Below are 15,347 nucleotides of genomic sequence, written 5' to 3'. Positions count from 1 at the left end.
GTGGCGCCGTCGGCCGCACTGAACGTGTTGGTATTTATTGTATATTACAGTCATGGGGATTCATCATCGTTAATTCTGATTAGAACCCTTCTACGCGATAGACTTGGCAACAACAATTAAGGGCCATTGTCACGTTTCCCTCCAGAAAATGATGAAGGACAACAACCTGGTGCGTCACCTGGATGCGTGCGAGACGATGGGTAACGCTACGGCCATCTGCTCCGATAAGACGGGCACGCTGACCACCAACCGCATGACGGCGGTGCAGTGTTACGTCGGGGACGTGCACTACAAGGAAATCCCGGAGCCTGGAGTTCTGCCTCCCAAATCGCTGGACTTACTGGTCAACGCCATCTCCATTAACAGTGCCTATACCACCAAGATCCTGGTAAGCATATGTGCGCTGTGTCGCACGTGCAGCTGTGTGCGAACCCTGCCTTGCACGGATGCTATTTAGGTAAACATGAACGCTCCAGCCCACTCTGTGGAAACGGGGCCGCCATATGATGAGAGCAGCCCTGTGACAGTCAGGCAGCTCTGCCGTGCTTTCCTCTTGGCAAACCGCGCTGTCAGTGTCCTTGGCTGCTGCTTGAGATTCACCAGGCGCTCACTCCACGCACCACCTTGAGAAGTTGTGTAATTTTGCCTTATCTGATAGTCAGAGCACAGCAGACTAGAACCGAATCCGATCCAAGTTTACTGTGAATGCGGTGATGAGCGATTGTTAGCGCTTCCTGTGCGCCCACGCATCATTTAAGCGCCGTCATGTGTTCTGAAGCCCTGTAGAGGCCATTCGTTGATGGCTGCCCAAGTGACACACACCTAGAACTTACTGTATACAGGAAGGAAGCTGAGTGCGGGAAATGTTGTATGTGCCAATATGAATTCCTGCCCCTCGAGGCACAACTGCAGTCTTGGTCAAACCACAGTTGGTTCTGCATAATTACTGCACGTCAGGTCCAGATTTAAGCCTTGTAGGACAGCACAGGTACTTCTGCCACACACACTGCATTACTGGGTGTCCCTCAGGCTTCAGACAACAGTGTAGTTTCATCCTTGTAGCTTCAATTTCACTATCTCTGTAGCATAAGAATTCACTCTGTGTGGTGTAAACACCCATAAGACTTATTGCAATATTGGCTTGTGATAAACGTTTTCTGTCATCAGGCCCTGAAAGGTTCTAAATTACATAGGAACATAACCACAGCATGCAAAATGCGCATTGATGTGCAGAAATGATTTGGTACAATTGAATTGAAGAGCTCGGAAACAAATGATGGAGTCATCTTCCATGATCCAGCATCTCTCACACACTTGTGCGTTAAATAAGAGGTTCTAAATGAAGATGCTTTACAGCACACAGAAAAAGAGAATTATCTTCTGCGCGCGGGATCATTTCACATCGCTGAACGTGTCAATTAGCTCGTGTCGCGGGGACAACGAGGCTGCTTTCGGTTTCCCGTTCCCACGACGTGAATCCTACCAAGACGAGCCACATTAACGAGACGTTATCCCCCATGAAAAACCTGCAGGAACGCTGTGCGGCATTACATCAGACTGGGGCAGGGAGCAGGCCCCAGCAGGGTGCCGCTTAGACTCCGTCTGCTAAATTGAATGTCTTCACTCATACAGAAGGCCTCAAACATACCAATGTGCTAAGCTAAACTACAGTAACATGATGTTCATGCTTGCGTCCATACACCGGTAGATGCATTCATGTAGTGTACACACATAAATATAGTACAGAGGACAAACTCTAGTACTTACTGTCAGCTATTACTGTACCGTATGTGCTGCACAGAGTCGGCTGATGAACTGAAGCAGGATGCAGTAGTGAAAATTCTGAGGCATATCTAGCGTAGCCCTTCCTTCGTGCCTCAGCCGCCCCCACTCCCTCAGCACCACTCCAGCCCTGCAGTATGCTGGCTGGTGTGTTCTTATATAAGAGGCCAATCCTGTGGGATGCCACGATGGCTGTGAAAGTCTTTGATGGCCACCGCACAAAGGCACAAAGGCAAAAAGGCAGGCTTTGATACACATATCAGTCCCCCCACTGCCTCCCTGGCTCCGTAATACAGCCGCTAGTATGAAGCTCAGTGTCTTCTGCGGGCACGGACCAATTGTAAAGTGAAGAAACGCCGTCCTTGAGGTCAGAAAAATCACCAGCGTTCACACAACGAAGCCAAGCACGCGTCATGTACTGTAGAGCACACGGCGTGCCCACACGCGTGACGTCTGGGAGTATTCGTAGAAGACACGACACGCATACATGGAGGTTTTTACCGCATCTGTCTGTCTTGTAGCACTTACGTTAGGGGGATTTGTGAACAGTGTCTTTGTGTCATCATGTCCTTCCTGGTTTTTTATCCTGTCCTCTTTTCTATGGGTTCTTTGGCAATTGCTTATTGGTTCATTTTAGGATCCATGTGAGCTTACTAGTAACACACACACACACACACACTCCCCATACACACATCTGTCGTATTAGACATACAGGACTAACACTGTAGGAGGGGTTCAGAGCACAGGTGCGTGTTCTCGTAGCACAGTGGTGTGTGTTTAGCATGGCTGTGTGAGTGTCCTGGGAACTCGGCTTCATGCTGCTTCAACCACCTGCTCAGGTTATTATTCTGGTCATAGACGGGAGAAGTACATAACAAACACATCCATGCACCAACATAAGTAGACGGCTTTGCTTTTGAACTGCTGAAAGGAAGGAAACAACTAAGAATGTAGTTAATAATAACAAATATATATATGTTTATTTGAAATATAATAGAGTTTCCCTAAAATCAGCAGTGAACAGCTTGTAAATAAATTAAACTTTATTTTAGGGCCTTGTTGTAATTGGCTGTGGCTGGATAACATGCACATTGTGCTGGAGACTCGATGGAAGTAGTTGTTTGACTCTCCTGGAGTTGGTCTGCTTCGTTCCGATGTTGTTGCACCGAACAAATATCATCAGTAGAAGGGGAATTACAGGACTTGAGACGTATGAGACAAAGGGAGCAGGAGGCAGAAATAGAAGCTGAATGGAAATGGCGCTAAGAGGGAGAAGCAACGCAAAGCAAGGATTAGTACACAAAAAGGCAAATTATATAAGGAGGGAGGAGAGGAGCCACACTCGCGTGACAAGTGTCCTCGTGGTGGGCTGGAAGGACATGTTACGTTCCCCCAGCACGCCTGCAGGCCGTAGCCCAGTTGACTGATCCAGTCACGTGGAGCGCTAGAATATCGTCTACTCTTACATGCAAAGAGGGAGCACGGAACGGGGGTGCCATGCAAGTTAGAGGTTGGACCGAAGAGAAGAACGAGACGAAAAGAGGGCAATGAACGAGAGAGACGATGGAGCTGGAGGGGCAGCGGCGACAGGGCGGGGGCGGAAAGGAAGCCGGTCAAGATGCAGGAAAGACGAGGGGAAGGAACAGGAGGTGTGGATTAAGGAGAGCCCCAGGTGCAATAGGAAGTCAAGGTGCCAGCTCTCCCTCTGGCATATGTCCTCGCCCGCGGGTGCACCCACGGACCAGGGAGAGGGCAGCTGGTCCTCCGCCACGTCCAGACCCGGCTGTGCCAACAGTGGCGGAGAGATGCCAGCGTTGGGCGTCCCGTGCCAGCGACCGTCTTTGTGCGTAGAAAAGCGCGTCAAACTCGTCCTCTGAGGAATCTCTAAAAATAAAAAGGCGCTGGCGTTTCTATCTGGTTTGGTTCAGTCGGTGCTGCCGCGTGTAGGGTGTTCGGCAGCTTTCTGCCCCTGGGGTGGAGCTGTCAATCAACGGGTCAAATTAACGATGATCAGCCTTATGAGGACCGGCAGTATATGGATTAAACAAGGTGGTGTAGTGTACAGTAGTCTCAGATGAGACTGTATTTCCACATGTGTGTGGGGCCTGTTACACAGGGAGGAAGGCGCACACTCACCCTATGCTCACGCTCGAAAGCCAATGGAAGCATGTGTCTGTGATCAGACTAGTTGACGTCTTCGCAGCTTATGTGAGCTTTTATCAGAACCCCAGTCATCTGTGATGCCGCTGTGGTGTGTCGAGCCCGGGCCGGGGGTGACCTGCAGCCCTGTCAGGTAGCCTTGATGCGGGCGTCTGTTTTGGATTGTCGGGGGGACGTGGCTCCCTGTACACGCGCTGCCATGGATTGGTAGAGACAATGCGTGTCCGCGTGGACCGCCTGCAGTTTAGATCCGCTCGGGGTGAGTGTATGGTGCATCGCAAGGACTGTTGAGCAGCTGAATGCTATGCAGATATTCCTCCTTGCAAAGCTGGGCGGCATCCTGCTTTACCAATCAAATAAGAGGTGATTACACAATAATAAACATGCATTTGAACCCACTTCTTAAAAGATACTAAAAGTTTTGTTCACAAAATACATTTCAGTCGGTCAACTGACTGACTGAACTGTGAACTGTGAGCAGCACAGTTCTGTCATTTTAGCGCCATTTGTCGTGTTTGTGCATTTGTGCCATCTGTGACTGTACAGTAAATGTTGCTGATGAAGCTGGTTTTGCTTTTATTTATTTGTCTATTAGAATAAGTCGCAGTGCGTTGAGCATTTAGTGCCAAAGTATTTAATTAAACCTTTAGCAATCAGCGTTAACCAGCCATTTAGGCTACAATGAAAGCTGTAATTTCATTAAATTCAGATGACAAAACTAGTGCTTTTCCTTTTAACTACTACATCTACACTGTGGCTGTGCACCACAGCTACACTACAGGGAGAGACCTCAAACAACCGTAACAAGTATAATGCATCACACCCTGTCTGCGCCGCAATACAATTTGTACAGTAGGATAAGACCCTTTGGGTGTTTTTGCTTAGAAAGATCAAATCAGATGGTAAATTGTAGCAATAGTGCTATTAATCAAAAACTAATTCATAGGTTTTTATTGTTTTGATTGAGTGAGATGTGTTTTATCCTATTTGGCTTGTTGGTAGCGTCTTAACTCATTCAGCCCCATTTGAAAGCAAACAGAAGTAAAGTAACGCCCAGACTTCTTTTGTTCTAGTTTATAATACAGCATTTTTAAGCTGAAGTAGGATCTAAAAAACATTGCCTGCTTTTCAAGCAATCATTCACCCTGATCCCATTTAGCAGTTTTGCTTCATGGTGCTCTGTTGCTGGGAGCCCACTCTCCCAAACACTTGGCAGACGGTGCAGATGAGGCTGTTTGTTTCATGCTCTCATTAGCCAGTGACAGGCGGTGTCTTCCTGATGTAATCACTGGTCATTAGGAAAAGGCATTAATTCTTTTATTTACCACAATCTCGGTATAAAGTATTTATATGCTTGACTGTGACTGTGGGAGACACAGCTGAACATTAACCAGATATGTCCAATTACTGGGTGAACATGGGCCAGCACTCTGATTGGGTTTTAATGATTAATGAGATTTCAGATCACTGTCTCTCTGGCCTCTCTAGGTTCTCAGCTGGAACCCTCGGCGCGAAGTGTTGGCCGCTGGAGAGAATCGTGAAACATGAGTGTGGTTGTTGAAAGAAGCAAAACATTAAATATATAACTGATTAAAAAACACATTATTGTTATTCTTAGTTTAATGGAGGATTTACAAAACTACCAATTACAAAGTCCATCAATATCAATAACCATTCTATATATACAGTATATATCAACTATCACTGCAAATTTACGCATTGAATTAATTGTCATAATCTTTGGAATTCTCTATCAGCACCTCATTAGGAGTTGAAGCCCAACATCAGGTGGGAATGTGAAAATTTAGTTCTAAAACTAAATTCACGCTAATGTGACCAATTATGCTGCAAATGTGAAAAGTTTCTCAACAAAGGGGCAAGTGTTTAAAACAGCAAGAAAGGGAAAAGTAGAAGTGGAAGTATTGGAAGTAGAAGCTGTGCTTTAAATGTGCTCTGGGTTGGAGGCTTGTCGAGGCAGAGAACAGGAAGCCTGTTCTATTCTATTTCGGGGGCAAATAGCACAGGCTAAAAGTGTCTGCTTAGCAGCAGTGCAGGAGTATTATGCTTCATGTGCTTTTGACGTGCTGTACAGTAGTGTGTGTGTGCGTGTGCGTGCGTGCGCGCGTGCGCATGTACACAGCCATGCTGACATATAAGTGTGTGTCTGTGTGCTAGACAAAGAAATTGTACCTGACAAGCTGTTCTTTAGCGGTGCGTGTAGGTGTTAAGTGTACAGTAGGCTCTATATAACCGGACCCTTAGAGACTGGCTGTCACCTCAGTGCAATCGAACACAGATCCACATGAAATAGATTTACCGCCAGTCAGGAGCATATTCTCCTGTTTAGTTAAACAGCACCGTCTTAACAGCATTATTTGCTGTTTGGTTGATATGGACTTGATTTATTTTGGCCATTTATTGTGTTCATTTCCATAGTAAATTAACTAAAATGTGTGTGCAGCTTTTTGGAAAACAATACCAATTTGTAGCTGCCACGGAGAGCGGTGTTAATGGTCAGGGAGAATCGCTACTCGTGTGACATATTGTCAGCAAACAATTAAGCAGCCAATTGAGATTGAATGATAATAAAAAAGCTGGTCTCGTCTGATCAAAAAGCGCCTTTCTTTTTTATCAGAGCAAAATATCAGCCTGAGAGTGTGAGGAGACATGTTATGAACAATGACGGTAACGATCGCACGCGCGAGGACGTGTCCAGAATAATGAGCATCATTGTCACGTCACCGGTCAGCCTGCGTGCGGGTGCTGTAGCACATACAGGGCGGGCTTAAGCTGCGTTTCTGTGTGATGTTTGGTGGAATAGGGCTGAGTCGAATGAGTACAGCTGGGGAAATACTAATAAATACGGACTGGAAGCGGATGAAAAGGGAAACACAGACAGATTGGAGGACATGTGTGAAGTGAGATGAGTGAGAATCCTGTACGAGAATCACAGCCAAAGAGTAAGAATCCCCAAGTGGCGGAACGAGCACCCTCTTCTCCCCTGCTCGCTCCTTCCAAGTGTGCTTTGCCCGGTGTTACCATGGCAACGCCGAGCCTTTTGCTAGCTGACCACATGCGCACGCCCGCACATACAGTAAATAACCGTGTACGCAACCACACACACACACACACACACACACACACACACACACACGCTGAACAGTCACCTGCGCGGACACACACACACACACACACACACACACACACACACACACACGCGCTGAACAGTCACCTGCGCGGACACCCACACACACACACACACACACACACACACACACACACACACACACACACACTCCAGCTCTGAGAGGCAGAGAAACTGCTCCTTTGGCTTTACATGCTACACATGCAACCATTTGCTGCTTCCCTGAAGTAAACACATTAATCAATATGGGACAGTTTGAATAATGAGGTGATCGCTTGATTTTCTCCAAATAAATGTAGAAATGTCCAGTAGGGGAAATAACCTTATGATGAAATGAGCAGAACTGCTGCGATCCGTCTAGTACTGTACATACAGTGTGTGGTGTTTACTGGACCAAAACGTGTCCCTAATGTACAATTACACATTGCGGTGGCTGAGAGGCCTGAACTGAGAACATCCAGATTTGACTCGTTGTGTGTCCCACCCTCCCACACAGCGCAGCCCTGTCACCTGCTCATGCGTGCAGCAGACAATTGTTTCACGTGCTTTTAAATGTCCATATGAGAAACGGAACAAAAGTGCCGCTCAGCATCTGACGGCGTCTCCCTCCTTGTTTCCCCTCAGCCTCCGGACAGGGAGGGCGGTCTGCCGAAGCAGGTGGGCAACAAGACCGAGTGCGGCCTGCTGGGATTGGTCATGGACCTGAAGCGGGATTACCAGCCAATAAGGAACCAGATCCCAGAGGAGAAGCTGTACAAAGTCTACACCTTCAACTCCGTCAGGAAGTCCATGAGCACTGTCATCAAGTTGCCCGATGGGAGCTTCCGCATGTACAGCAAAGGGGCGTCCGAGATTGTCCTCAAAAAGTGAGTCCGATGCAGAGGTCAAACGAAAGGGTTTCCCTAAATACAGCAGCACAAAACTCCCGCGCACCCAAAACACCCTCCACTCGTTCCAGATGCAGCCATATTCTCAACGAGGTGGGTGAGCCGAGGGTCTTCCGTCCGCGGGACAAGGACGAGATGGTGAAGAAGGTGATCGAGCCCATGGCGTGCGACGGCCTCAGGACCATCTGCGTGGCGTTCCGCGACTTCCCCAGCAACCCTGAGCCCCACTGGGACGACGAGAACAACATCCTGAGCGACCTCACGGCCATCTGCGTCGTGGGGATCGAGGACCCCGTCAGGCCAGAGGTGAGGGGCCGTGAAGGCATCGCGGTGCCTTTGATGCTCGGTGGTGGGCGCTGATGGCTCTTACTGGCAGCGTTGCCACTTCATAGTTCCTGGACTGAAACCAGGACAGAGCAGCTGCTTTACATAAGTCTGTGTGTACGTTAGGAAAACTGACCTGGCCTGACAGCTCCTGAGCAGGTAGACGGAAGCAGGAAGCTAACTGACTCCTGCATTATTCAGCTTCCTCCTTTCATCATTTCCACCCCCACTCCTCAATCCAACAAGGCCTCTCATTCAGCCTCTGCCCGTCAGTTCTACTCGTGGCACCTTTTGCCTGAATCGTAGGTTTTGACTTTGACATCTCTCCGGTTGCTCTTTTTCTTTTGATTCCCTTCGCGCTTCACGTTCCCTCTCCCTTCGCTATGCCTCCTCTCTTTTTCTGTCTGACTCCCAGTTATGTAAGCATCCGAACAGACCTAGATTAAAAAAAAAGTATAAAAAGACAAGAGGCAGAAAAGGGAAACCGCTGGCAATCTGAGTTAAAGAGTGTCCGGTGTCCAAAGCTGTCAAACGTTAAATGACCTGTAAAGAAAACATGCAAACTGTAGGAAGTTTGACGTGCAACTATTTCTAACACACTCCAGTAACACCTTTTACTTCTCATAAGACTGGCTAATGTTGGAAATGAGATGACTTTCCCCCGTGCTGAAAAGGTCACACAGGGTGGTAAACATGTTTTGGGTTTGTTTATCGGCCTCTAATTTCCTCCTTGCGAAGGAAACGTGATGTTCTCTAAATAACTGGCTTCTCTGCAGGGTTAGCCCCAGAGAAAGCGACCGAGAGAGGCCGAGTTAAAGGCTGAGCACGATAAACAGATTCAGATTCATGTCAGAGGATGATGGACTGTGGGAGGAGGAGGAACGCGTAAGAGGAGAAACGGAGGAAGACGAGAATGTAACCAGATCCGCGCCGGGGACGCGAGAGGCTCGTTTTTTCGCCTCACCTACTATCCTCCTACCCTCTTCCTGCAGCGGCCAGATTGTATTTTTAATAAGCATCCACTCTGCTCCTCTCGTCTCCCGACCTCCGCTTTCCGTCAGTTGACCAGTCAACCAGAGCAGTGGGAATCCAAAGGAGCGAAAACGAGACAGCGGGGACAGTATATGGAAGGACAGGAAGCTAATATCGTGATAACAACAGCTCGGTGTGAGAAGAGAAGCACAGTGTAATAACTTGTAGTGATGGAGCGTCTACATCGAGCAAAGCTACTAATTACTTCACACTGGAAGGAGCAGAGCTGGAGAAAAGCTGCTCCGGGGACAAATCTCCTTCAGATCTAGTCTGTGGCTTTGGTTCATGTTTGCAGAGTCATCAAATGTGCAAATTGATAAATTACAGCCAGAATAAAATTTCAATAGAGAAGTTTATTTTAGCAGTGTGATTTCAGCCTCTTCACATGGACCTCGTGTTCGCATGTCGCTCTTTAGGTGCCTGACGCCATCCAGAAGTGTCAGCGCGCAGGCATCACTGTTCGCATGGTCACAGGAGACAACATAAACACAGCCAGGGCCATCGCCATCAAGTGCGGCATCATCCATCCCGGAGAGGATTTCCTCTGCATCGACGGGAAGGAGTTCAACAGGAGGATCCGTAATGAGAAGGGAGAGGTACCGTATCAATATGAGATGAGATGCGCAGCTGAGAGATGAGCGATGAGAGCGGAATCACAACTACTGTAAATGCTAAGTGTGTGTGTGTGTGTGTGTGTGTGTGTGCGCGTGTGCGTGCAGGTGGAGCAGGAGCGCATTGACAAGGTTTGGCCCAAACTCAGAGTTCTCGCTAGATCCTCCCCGACGGACAAACACACTCTTGTCAAAGGTGAACAGTTTAATCTCCCACATTGGTATTTAAGTGGATCCACATGGTTCCACCTCACATTCAGGTAGCGGGCGTCTTACTCGTGTGCACCTGTTTGACAGGGATCATTGACAGCACCATGGCAGACCAGAGGCAAGTGGTGGCTGTGACTGGAGACGGGACCAATGATGGACCGGCTCTGAAGAAAGCTGACGTGGGCTTCGCTATGGTAAACATCCTCCCTCTCTGAGTGTTTTCCTTTTGTGCTTACTTCCTCGCCAGTCTGATCTCAGTCAACACCTGCAGATGTCTTCCTCATCTGAAGAGGATTTAGGCTGTCTCCCTATGCGTCCTGCCGCTGGCTGTGTAGACTAGGAGCGCCCCCTAGTGGATTTCTGAGCTTGCACAGTTGTTCGGCAAGACAAAAACACACTCAAACGCACTGAATAAACATTAATTTACATTTTAGCTCAGGATTCTGACTTCAGAACTTTTTAGGCATATTTAATCAAAGAAGGCATTTTTACTGTGAAAAATAAAAGGCCTTCTGCATTCTGCAAGTCTTGATCATCATTCTCTACTGTTTGAGCCAAACTGTTCAGGGTTCTGCTTTGCCCAGCGACTATGAAGGTAATGGAGTGGTAGATTGATGGATGACGCACTGCTTTCCTACAGTACAAATGATGAGTCAAATGTAACGTGTGTGATATATCTCATCCAGGGTATCGCCGGCACAGATGTGGCCAAGGAGGCGTCCGACATCATTCTGACGGATGATAATTTCAGCAGCATCGTCAAAGCGGTGATGTGGGGTCGGAACGTCTACGACAGCATCTCCAAGTTCCTCCAGTTCCAGCTGACCGTCAACGTGGTGGCCGTCATCGTAGCCTTCACCGGTGCCTGCATCACACAGGTCTGTGTGGGCGTGTGAGACGGGAGGAGGCGCTGTTCACAGTAGGAAGGATGTTGCATCACATTCTTGTAGGCAAATATAGGGCGACTACTGAAAATGACCAAACCATTCTGTACAGACTTTAAGCTAAAAGGGTTGTACTTTCATAAATCAATAAAGAAGAGAGAATTATGGTTGCATGTTCTAAAGTGCAGATGCTTGTGTTTGGACAGGACTCCCCTCTGAAGGCGGTGCAGATGCTGTGGGTCAACCTCATCATGGACACGTTCGCGTCGCTGGCTCTGGCAACGGAACCTCCCACGGAGTCTCTGCTGAAGCGGAAGCCGTACGGCCGCAACAAGCCCCTCATCTCCAGCACCATGACCAAGAACATCCTGGGGCACGGCGCCTACCAGCTCGTCATCATCTTCACGCTGCTCTTTGTCGGTGAGGGTTGGAGCCGCCCCGCGCCGAGGTGAGATCCCAGTCCAGAACCAAAATGAACCCATGTTTTTTTGGGGTTTTTTTCCATGCAGGTGAACAGATCTTTGACATTGACAGTGGCCGTAACGCACCCCTCCACTCCCCTCCGTCGGAGCACTACACCATCATCTTCAACACCTTCGTCATGATGCAGCTCTTCAACGAAATAAACGCTCGAAAAATCCACGGGGAAAGGAACGTGTTCGACGGCATTTTCAGGAACCCAATATTCTGCTCGATTGTCTTTGGCACCTTCGCTGTGCAGGTGAAGTCCTGCATTTAATGTCAAGGAGCTAAAAGGATGAATTTGTAACTCCATAAAAGCCTTACTTCCTGTTTCCCCCCGAGTAGATTGTGATCGTGCAGTTCGGAGGGAAGCCATTCAGCTGTCAGCCTCTGGACCTGGAGAAGTGGATGTGGTGCGTGTTCCTGGGCCTGGGGGAGCTGGTCTGGGGGCAGGTCATAGCCACCATCCCCAACAGCAGGCTGCGCTTCCTGCGGAGGGCGGGACAGTTGACGCAGAAGGACGAGCTGCCGGAGGAGGACGTGAACGAGGAAAACGAAGAGATCGACCACGCGGAGCGGGAGCTGAGACGGGGACAGATCCTCTGGTTCAGAGGCCTGAACCGCATCCAGACTCAGGTGAGAACAGTGTACGCTCCCAGAACATGTGGGTTTATAGTTAATGTAGTTTTTAATACATTACTCTTACACGTATGGTTTTATGAGCCAGGCAACATTTCACCTGTGATGATTTCTGACATGTTTTGTTTTCCTGTCTGTCTTTGTCGTGTAATGATTCTCCAGTAGGAACCACCTCAGACATTACTTTTTGAAGCTTACGCCCAAGAAGATGAACTAGTCTCTGTATTGTACTGTACATGTGATGTAGTATCAGTCATAGAATGACTTTACGTGAAGATGACTCATTAGGGTGCATGAAGGTGCAGCTTTCTGGCGGTGGACTTGACGTAAACACGGCCGTGGAACCGGGGAGCGCTGGTGATCGGACGTCAGTCGAACCCAAGTGTAATTGATCTGTTGTGACTGTGACGACCTCTGCAGACCGCTACCACTGTGATACTTAGGACAACTTCGCCCATGCATGGTTTCATCTCATTGAGTCACTGTGGTCCAGGGTGAACGTATCCAACCAAACAGGGTTGCAGGTTTTTGTCATAGTTTTAGTAACATAAAATATGTACCTAATGTAATGTAACTTAAGAAGTAGGCTCCCAAAACATACTGTACATGGAGAGGGTGCAGGCAGAGGAAGCAGGGAGTCAGTCCATGGTCAGTGGTCTCCATTTGTACAGACAGGGCAGATCTGCAGCTTCATGTCATTTGTTGAAACTCTAGCTTAAAGTAAACCTGCAGTCTCTGAGGCAAAAGCATATTAAACAGGGAATAGGCTTCCAAACCACATACTGGCTTCATCTGTGACTTATTAAATCTACACATAGACTCTCAAACTTTTACCAGATTTGACATACGTGACTTGTTTGGGCTTTAGACTTACTACAATCCTCCAGAAGGTGTCAGGTTAGCAGCTGATGAGCACCACATGTCTCAGTTGTGTCAAAATGTAGGCAGAAGGGAAATGACGGGAGCAGGCGCATGTCTTTGTAACGCAGGCGTGACCCCACCCTGACCTTTAGCCCCTCCCCTTTATCACCACAGTCACCCAGCAGTCAACGTCTGTTGCCATTTGGTCTCTGTCACTCTGAGCAGCCGTTTGTCCTCTCCTGTCCCGCTCTCCTCCCACAGATTGAAGTAGTCAACACCTTCAAGAGTGGCACCTCCTTTCAGGGGGCGGGAGCTCTGAGACGCCAATCGTCCACCACCAGCCAGACCCAGGATGTAACCAATGTTTCTAGTCCTAGTCACGTGTCCTTGTCCAATGCCCTTTCCTCTCCTACAAGCACTACTGCTGCTACTGCTCCTCCCACTACTGGCCGTGAGTCAGAACTCGTGTCAGTCTGCTTCTCTGCTCTCAATGCTTCAGGGGTGCCATCCTGCCCCGAACTCAAAGTTAGTTCTCCTCCCACATCCTTCGACTTCTTATTTTTAAACCCAACAACTATGGCCGTCTCCGTTGTGGGGGTTGGCATCTCTGAAGATTTGTCTCTTCTTCTGTCCTGCTATCTGCTTTTTTCATTTCCTCTCTTTCTTCTGTTTTTTTTTTCTTCTGTTCTGTTTTTCCGTTGTTCATACTGGATTTCAGATTCATCTTGATATCTCCTCCCATGCTTGGGTGTACTGTCCTCTCATTGGTGAATGTGTGTTTGTTTCCTCAGAGTGCTAGGAGCGCAGGACTAAGGGTGATACCCACGGCGTGACATTTCAGGTTGTGAGTTTGTCTCCCTCTGCTCATCACCCCCCCCTTCCCGCCCACACATCACCCATCCTCCAGACCTCCCATTTTTAACATCTTGACAGACGTTAATGTGAACTAATTCCAATCAACTCAACTAAGGAACTGGGTAAACATTCAAGTATAGGTTGCATTGTTGTTTGTTCCTGATGAACTGCCCTACAGGCTTTTAGAAGGTTTTCTGGTGCTGGCAAACTGGTCTGAAGTGAAGACGCTGCAGTGTGTGTGGTTGACTCCCTTAGACATCCAAACAGGAGTTTGATTTAATTGAAATGGGTCCCAAATGGTTCAAAATCCTAAAATCTACCCATGAAACATTTTACTTGATGCTTTTGTCCACCCCACCTTCTCTCTCTCTCTCTCTGTCTCTGTCTCTGTCTCTCTCTCTCTCTAATCTTGACCTGCTTTATAAGAGTCAATGCTCAGGGTGCGTGGACAGGAATGGAGGGAGCAGGAGAAACGCCACAGAGCAGCACTGTACCAATAATTCATCCCGTCTTGTCGCTTCATACTGTCAGTGTAGTTGACTGTCATGTTGCCATAGTAACGGACCCAGATCCTCTGCAGCACCAGCGTAAATTTGAACCCCTGCCGTTCCTTGACACCCCATCAGTGTTCCTTGTCAGACATCCTGTCACATGCACTCATCCTGACAGGCTGCTTGTATAATTTCTTTTACCTGTTTTGTCTCTTTACACCCGAGTCTGGCCCACTTAGTAGAAGCAGTAGACGTCTAATCTGAAAATCAGTTGGGATGAATTATTTTCTTAATTTAGGCCTCACTGTACAACGCTAAAGCCCAGCAAACAGGAAAAAAATAGTATTATGTAAAACATTTGTTAAGTAGTAGTAATAGTGTAATTGTAATTGTAAAGTTGTTATCTGAGGGTGGAAACATTTTGGCTTTACTACGTTTAGGTTATTTTGCTAACTTAAGATTTGTACGTTTTCAAAAATCTGATTTATTATTAATTAATGGTCTTTGTAAAGACATGGCCATAAAAATTCAAACATAGATGTTTGGCGTTAGACAAATAATCACATGTTGAATCTGTCTTTCTGCTGCTTAAATACATTTTGTGCTTTTTAGTAATAGATCATTTGCATTTTCCTGAATTCAGGGTTGTTTAGAGCTTTTATTCCAGTAGCACATGAAGAAACGCTGCTGTTTGGTGGCTTTTTAATCCCTCCGAACACGATGACATTTAGACAGAATGTAATAAATAATTGTGAGAACAGAGCAGCCACAGGGACGTGGGGCCCATTTTCTAGACTTCACGAGCGCTGTGGAGAAATTTCACTTCCTGTCTAAACACCCAGCAATAGATGAAGCATCAGGTGATCTGTACACACGCCCCAGTAGCTGACACATCCCTCCCAACAGCACAGTGATACTCAGACAGCGTAGCCTGAGACCGGGGCTTATACTTGACTGTTTACTGAGTCGTGCATGGAGTTGAGAACATGCTCTGAATGTCGGAC

General features: G+C 47.7%; 1 protein-coding gene across 15 annotated transcripts in view; it reads left to right on the top strand.

Annotated features, from left to right (window-relative positions):
- Nucleotides 1–15,347, top strand: part of atp2b2 (ATPase plasma membrane Ca2+ transporting 2) — a 68,806-nt gene that overhangs the window by 48,848 nt on the left and 4,611 nt on the right. For 12 of the 15 annotated variants that reach the window (XM_055509130.1, XM_055509126.1, XM_055509129.1 and 9 more), the window contains 10 exons: nt 146–388; nt 7,712–7,953; nt 8,046–8,280; nt 9,747–9,926; nt 10,050–10,137; nt 10,239–10,345; nt 10,838–11,029; nt 11,242–11,455; nt 11,545–11,756; nt 11,843–12,133. In XM_055509130.1, the coding sequence (XP_055365105.1) occupies nt 146–388; nt 7,712–7,953; nt 8,046–8,280; nt 9,747–9,926; nt 10,050–10,137; nt 10,239–10,345; nt 10,838–11,029; nt 11,242–11,455; nt 11,545–11,756; nt 11,843–12,133 (2,004 nt within the window). Of the gene's footprint in view, nt 1–145; nt 389–7,711; nt 7,954–8,045; nt 8,281–9,746; nt 9,927–10,049; nt 10,138–10,238; nt 10,346–10,837; nt 11,030–11,241; nt 11,456–11,544; nt 11,757–11,842; nt 12,134–13,258; nt 13,449–13,788; nt 13,839–15,347 lie in introns of all 15 variants that reach the window. The other 3 variants (XM_029149683.3, XM_055509137.1, XM_029149685.3) reach the window with 2 other exon arrangements.

The sequence above is a fragment of the Betta splendens genome, chromosome 5 (genome assembly GCF_900634795.4).
Source record: "Betta splendens chromosome 5, fBetSpl5.4, whole genome shotgun sequence".
Taxonomy (NCBI): Eukaryota; Metazoa; Chordata; class Actinopteri; order Anabantiformes; family Osphronemidae; genus Betta; species Betta splendens.
The sequence above is the reverse complement of the archived record's forward strand: the minus strand, read 5'-3'. Positions and strand labels throughout refer to the sequence as shown.